Below are 7,500 nucleotides of genomic sequence, written 5' to 3'. Positions count from 1 at the left end.
CAAAATGTATTTACTGCACTGTAATGTACAGTACTGCAAGGTACAGTATTTAGTATTTGATCTTTTGGTTGTGGTGAAAACGTGCCTTCTGTGGAACTGAATAAAAACAGTGAACATGAAAGACTGCAGTGTTTTATATAAAGTAGACCAGTGTGTTACTGCTGATCTGAAAGTGTATTCAGATGATGCAAGTGTGTATCATTTTGTCATCAGAGTGCCATTTTACAAAGAATTGTTAGGTTTCGATAGCCGAGTTTCAATTTGACATAGATGTGAATAGTTTATTTCCCAGTGTTGTGTCTTATTTGCTTGTGTGTTGAGTTTTGACACAATGAGCCAAATTTTGCAAAATGTGTTCAAGCAATTGAAAAAAACTGTAAACCAAATACCGAGATAATACAGATTTCACCCGTTGCTTGAACACGTTTTGCAAAACTTGGCTCATTGTGTCAAAACTCAACACACAAGCAAATAAGACGCAAAACTGAGAAATATGCCTTTCACATCTATGTCAAATTGAAACTCTGCTATCGAAACCTAACAATCCTTTGTCAAAATGTCACTCTTATGACAAAATGATACACATGTATCATAATAATACACTATCAGATCGGCAACACACTAGTCTACTTTATATAAAACACTGCAGTCTTCCATATTCACTGTTTTTATTCAGTTCCATAGAAGCTATGTTTTCACAACAACCAAAAAATCGAATACTCAATACTATACATTGCAGTACAGTACTTTACACTGCAGTAAATTCAGTTTAAGCAAAAATAAAACAAAAATACACAACTTTACTGTAAACACAGAAAAACACGGCAATTGTACGTGGGTGGGCTTATGGATCCTTGAATTGTGTGCCGAATCCATCCATGGATTGACCTTACCTCAATGTCTCCTCAGGCCTGTTCCATTGCCTGCAGAAGAGGCATGCGGGCATGTGGTTGGCGGTCATATGCACTACATCCTCAAGCCGAAAAAAAACCTTCTATGGGGTTTAGAAATGGCGAGTAAGGGGGCAAGTATACAACTTCAAATTGTTTATGGTTGGTGTACTAGTTCCGGACCAAAACAGCCCGATGGAAATGAACATTATCCCAGACAACAACAAACCTGGGCTGCTCTGATCTGTCCTGTTCAGCTGCATCATGAAGTGTGATGATATGTTGGGTATTGTAGGGACCTATTTTTGCATAATGGTGCAGTTACCCTCAAAGGCTTATGGCGGCACACAATGATATATTTCCCCCGTGCTGCCCCAGGACGTGCACAATTGCCCTTTGGCCTTTTTGGAGCTGGCTGATAGGTGCTCAGTTTTGTAAGTAAGTGTTTTGAGGTGTGCATTTAAGTATTTTCAATTACCCAGTGTGTTTAGTATTTTGAATAGATGTGTTTCACCAATGATATACTGAGATGTCATTTTTGAACTAAGTGTCATATGCATGAAATAGTGTGTAGTGTGCAGGAGCCAGTGTGTTGCAGAAAGGAGCAAGTGTGTTGCACAATTGCAACTAAAGTGCAAAGCAGCGCTTTTGTTTAACCCATTCAGACCGGATCACGCATCTGTGCGTGTTTACCTTTAATGGTAAACACGCATTGATGCGCAATCCGTTCTTAACCCATTTGTACCTGCTGCGCGGAGCAACATTGTATCTACTAGATACAATGTTGCGCCGCACAGTAGCCGGTACAAATGGGTTAAAGTATGGTTACATGTGTTTAAGGTATAGTAACAAAAATGTAAAGTTGTGCTACTTTGGTCCAAGCATGTGTCTATAGTGTTCAAGGAATGGAAAAAAAAACTGTATTCAGTTCCCGAGTCATGCTGTAAATAGATTTAAGATGTTAAGTATACCGGAAGGGTTTAACTTCCTGTATTTATTCACGGTTTGAATAATGTTTGCCGGGTTTACAGAACATTTCTGGCAGTATCCCTAATCAATTTAGAATGGGTCCTAATTACATCAGGGAAACCGGCTCTAGACCAGAATGATGACATAAGCAGTATATATTCAAAGTGTATGAGTATCGGTATATATTTTCCACTGCACACATCCAACACAGCAGGGGATTCTGGGAAACCCATTTTGAGCCATACATCCTCAGGAGACTATGAGAGGCCAGCATGTATATGTGTGTATTTGTGTGTGTGTGTGTGTGTGTGTGTGTGTGTGTGCGTGTGTGTGTGTGTGGGGGGGGGCTCTGTCTGTGTGTATGTGTATGTGTGTGTGTGTGTGTTTGTGATCGTTTGTGTGTCATGCATTTCTCTTTGTACGAGTGTGTTTGCGGGTTTGTCTGTGAGTATGCTCATGTCTGCATTTGTGAGTTGCAAGAAGTGCACTGTGGATATGAATACCTGCAAGCTGTTAACTCCTATTGGGTGTTGCACTAAAGTATGTATGTGGGGATCTATGGTGTGTGTGTGTGTGTGTGTGTGTGTGTGTATGCGTCCGTGTGTTTATGTGCATGTGTGAGTGATTGGACAGTGTGTATGTGTGTGTGTATGTGGTTGGACGGTGTGTGCGTGTGTGTGTGTGTGTGTGCATGTGCGTGTGTGGGTGTGTTTGTGTGTGTGCTGTGCGATTGGATAGTGTCTGTGTAGGCGTGTGCGTGTTTGAGTGTGTGTGCAAGCGTATGCATGCTGTGCGTGCATGATGCGCGTGCATGATGCTCGTTCATGTGCGTTGGATGGGGAACATGTGGTTCCTATTGCATGGTTTACCCTCTGTGCCCTAAGGTTCTCTGTGTCAGGTTACACTGCAGAGACAGTTTTCAGTGATCTCAAATCTTATTGTGTCTTCATTCTTTTCTGGCTTCCAATATGCAATTGCTGCTTTACATAATAAGTCTGTTTCTTGTTGAAAATGTTAATGCATTCAAGCACTTTGCAAATGGGGGGATCTGAGCTGAATATGTTCTGTTGCTAATGCATGTCTAGGTTCATGTTTCCTGGTTCAACATACTCAGGATAGGAGCAATCAGACATCAAAGTGCATAAATGTTAGAATTTTCAAGTAAAGCGTACGTTGGTTGTATTTCATTAAACAGAAATGTGTTTTAACAATGTCAAACATCTGGCACTACAGAAATAGAAAGGATTCAACATCTTTCTTCTCTGAGTTTTCTCTTGTAATCTTCATGGTTGTCTGTTTCTCGTATCAAAGCTCTTTGGCTTGATGAACATCTGACTGACATACAGAGTCAATAGGAAGTCTTCAGGCTCTCACTAGAGAAATTGTCTTCTAAACCTATAGCCCCCACCCCAGCCCCTGTCCTGCATCAGTCTGCTGTCCCCCACCATCAACCCCATCTTGGGTCACCCCCATGATTAGAACTGTAGGCCCATTTTGTGATCCTAAGTGCTGTGATTTAAATAGTTAATGTCACTTTCTCTGATGAAATTGTGGATCGGCCTGCAGAGAACCAGCTCTTTGGAGTGATACGCTTGACATTCCTGTGATGAAAAGTTCACAGCCTGATCCTCTGATCCCTGCCATCCTGACCCAGATGGGGTGTGGGGGGGGGGGAATGACAGCTGTCCCATGAGCTTCTTGTCTTTGAACTGCAGATATCACATTTTAAATCAAAACTCTTTGATTGGTCTTTCCTTCCTCTACTACACTTTCCCTGCTCTCCATCAATCTGTGTATCTGTTTCTAACAACCAATACACACTTATACAAACACACAAACACAGACACACATACACACACATACATTAAAAAGGAGCCATCATCTGCGCCAGCAGACCTTTCATGATGTCACCCCGTGGAGGGGGTCAGGTCCACAGGTCCAGCGCTCCGGGTTAGGCTGCGTCGTTAACCTCTTAATAGTTCAAACGGCTGAGGTTCCCACCACCAGAATACCCCTAAGGACCCGCCATGTGTCATAATAGCAGACCGTCGGGGCCTAGCGCCGCTCCTGCACGAAAAGAGCCGGTCAGCAACTCGGTAATCATACGGCGGGAAGACTGGAGGAACCCGAGTGTGGTGTAGTGGAACAAAAGTGAGTTTGAGACAGCATACTGTACCACACGTGTCCCGTTTGGAGACACAAAAATGGGGAGACAACAAAAAGAGACAGCAGAATCCCCCTTGATTGGATGCAGTGCCTTTGTTTATCAGTTCCTCCTGTTGCTCCATTCCTGCTTGATTGGGTCAGAATACAACAGATCCACACAGATGTGTGCCTACGCTGGTGAACACTGTTTGGTGCCTTTAGTTCCACTGCCAGACAATCTTGAGGTCCACGGTTGAACACTGCCCTGCAGACGCCGCTAGTCTGAATTTCTGCTGAAGCGACACAAAAACAATACAGTGTTATGAGGTGTTAAGTTATGAGGAGAAGATCAGGATCGAAGATGAGGGAGATTAGTTGCCATTTGGAAGGTTTGGTTGAAGAAGGGTACTGGAGATGGAGAACTAAAGCCCCGTTTACACGAGGACGCTTGCGGGTAAAAACGACAAAATATTTTATTGGAAGTGCCTTTGGTTTAGACGGTGACTGCGTTTTTGGGGCTTAAAAACGCAAAAATCTGAAACCACCCTCCAGAGTGGAAAACTTGAATACGCTCCGCCGTAGCGTTTCCGTCTACACTGCCAAGACGCAAAACTCTGCTCAGATCTGCTCACGTCGCGTACGCGTTTACGTCGCATACAGCGCCATTACAGGGAAATAAGCAAACATGTTGGATTATTTCCATGCGTCGGACCGTCAAGCTGCTCTGGCAGCTCTAATAAACTTGCAGGAGTCTTTCCACAAAATGTACAGGATATGTTCAGATATTATTACTGAACAGAGAAGGATCTTTTTGGTTTTCGCGGCACGGATAAGAGAAGAAGGAAGATTCTACGCTTGAGCTCAGACATGGCGGTGTTGTGTGATAGTGTAGCACAGCACCACCTAGCCGCCTGGCATGCATACCCAATCGAATTCCACACACTTTTGCTTCACCGTAAGCACGCAGATTTCCTCCCGAAAACACTTGTGTAAATGCGGAATAAAAAGTGAAGACGCGACGCCACTTTTGCGTCTTCTGTTCAGACCGTCATCATGTAAACGTAGCCTAAGTAAACAAGGGGCCCACGCTGTGACCAGACAGTATAGAAGGCTCCAGGGGCCTGGCATGTGTTTTCATTTAACCCTTTACGACACGTGGGGAGGGAAGGTTTCTTCTAGTCACACTAAGAACACAGTTTCCACTCACAGGCAATGGCTAGAGGAATCGTCCAAACCACAAATGTCTATGGATTTTGCCACCACATATGTAGGAGCAATTTTCCACTAATTTATGCCCATATTACAAAATAGGACACACACACATACAGACACACACACAGTCACAAGAATGTGAGACACACAAATGCGCAAACACACACACATACATGCCCACACTCATACATAGACACACACATACACACACACACACACACACACACACACATGCTCCCACTCACACTCACACACACACACACACACACACACACACATACACACACATGCAAAGTGCAATACCACCTCACCTATAATTGCTTGTCGTGACTGTTAAGTGTAATTACTTCTTTCGTAAGTACTTTCCTAAGGGTCTGTGTTAGTGAGTTGGATGGACCGGGTTTAGGGGGATTCATCTGGGAAGGTCTGCTGCACACAGATGGAAACAATCCTCCACAGGCCCCTCGCTCCATCTCACAGCACCCTCTCTGGTGATGGAGGAACCTCCGAAATGGACTCTGGCAGCGGTGGGGGCTGATGTTTCGTGGGTGGGGGCGGGTGTCCATGCCTCGTTGAAGGAAGGGACCAGCGAGGTGGGGGTGGTCGTAAACTGAACCATGCATTGGGTTTCCAGAGGGGATGTGGTGGTGGGGAAAGGGGATACAGGCAAGAAAGGGGTGGGGGGCAGGGGGGCAATTTTTACAAAGGGTTTGGCTTGGTCCCTTTCACTCGCGGACAAGCTGTAGGAGCGGCTGGGGAAGTGGAGTACGGAACGGTCTGTTCGAACAGGTAGGGTCTGTGTGTGTGTTTGTGTGTGTGTGTGTGTGTGTGTGTGTGTGTGTGTGTGTGTGTGTCGGGGGGGGGGTTTAGGTGTGTCGGTTGCATCTGTGTACATGTTGGGTGTTGGTTGTTTATTGTGCATAAAGAGACATCCTAATGTTTGTACATAAAGCTTTTTATCATACATAATCTTTTGTTTGCATTTGTTTTGTTAGCTGGTCACTAAGTGAAATACTAAGTTAATAAGGGTTTTCCCTCTCTTGAGTAACATACTTATTAATGGTTTTACAACCCTGACAAGATGAGAACAATATGTTCTTTAATGGAAAGCCAAGACACGAAAACATTTGTGCAGCTAATTTGTTGTATGTTGTGTACCGCATGATTATTTTCACAACCATATGTATAAGTTTAATTCATACAATCATATTTTTACTTACCTTATTTTAACAAGCCTTACATAACTTGTTACTTATGCAAAGCTTATTCTTTGTTCATGGCAATAAATATTACACAAGATAGATGTTTCCATGTTATGTTACCTTTGGGGGAAAGTTAGTGAATAAGCCAAAAGGTCCTGAGTTCGATCGACACGACATTTACCTGAAATGATTACATTTTGTATTAAAGTGTCAGCGTTAAATATCTAACACCTCATAGTCGACTCTGATGACAGGGTCCCTTCACTCCCACTCTCTAGGTTACGGAGATTCCGGTGAAAGTAAGTATCTGTAAACGACAGTGACCATGCGTGGTGCGGCGGCCCTGTTGCTGCTGGTGGCCCTGGTGCCCTCCTGCCTCTCCCAGGAACGGGACCCCTTCGCCTGGCTGCACAACCCCCGCGGCCACGGCTTCCTCCAGGCCGACGGCGTCGGAGGGGAGTGTCCCGAGGAGTGCGACTGCCCCCCCACGTTCCCCGTTGCCATGTACTGCGACGGGCGGCGTCTCACGGCCATGCCCAGCATCCCCGCCCGCATGAAGTACCTGTATCTGCAAAACAACGCCATCAGAGCTGTGCCCGACTCAGCCATGGTCAACGCCACTAATCTGGTGTGGCTCCTGATGCAACACAACCAGCTGGCGTCTGACGCCATCGGAGAGCAGGTCAGCCTCAGATCTGGTCTCCTCTGGGTGGTGGTGGGCTTAGGAAGCGCTGTGTGTAATGATGCCGCGTCTGTGGTGGTGATGGTCATCGGCTCCGGTTGTCAAGGGATCTGGTTGTCAAGGGACTGGTTGCATCTGTGATTGGAAGTGTGTATGAGGGATGAACACAGCGATGAATAATGCTGACCACGTTACACGTAGCACAGGAGCGGTACAGATTGACCTTAACATTCCCGTTTCTAACTGTTCACTCATCCTAGTAAGCCTGTCTTGTGTGCCTTGTGTGTCTGTTGGTGTGTGACTCTGTGTGTGTGTGTGTGTGTGTGTGTGTGTGTGTGTGTGTGTGTGTGTCTGTGTGTGTGTCTGCGTCTGTGTTTGTGTTGTCTGTAGGCCTTTGCCA

The 7,500-nt window shown here is 45.1% G+C and overlaps 1 protein-coding gene across 1 annotated transcript in view; it reads left to right on the top strand.

Moving 5' to 3' along the window:
- Positions 1 to 6,743: 6,743 nt before the first annotated feature.
- fmoda (fibromodulin a) overlaps positions 6,744 to 7,500 on the top strand; it is a gene marked incomplete at both ends in the record, with an annotated part of 2,447 nt that continues 1,690 nt past the window's right edge. Inside the window, 2 exons of the mRNA XM_079747284.1 lie at positions 6,744 to 7,100; positions 7,491 to 7,500. The exon at positions 7,491 to 7,500 is cut by the window's right edge and continues 113 nt beyond it. Coding sequence (XP_079603410.1) covers positions 6,744 to 7,100; positions 7,491 to 7,500 — 367 coding nt within the window. The remainder of the gene's footprint in view (positions 7,101 to 7,490) is intronic.

This window comes from Pollachius pollachius (genome assembly GCF_949987615.1).
Source record: "Pollachius pollachius genome assembly, chromosome: 12".
Taxonomy (NCBI): Eukaryota; Metazoa; Chordata; class Actinopteri; order Gadiformes; family Gadidae; genus Pollachius; species Pollachius pollachius.
Note: the sequence above shows the minus strand (reverse complement) of the source record. Positions and strands in the feature narration are given on the sequence as shown.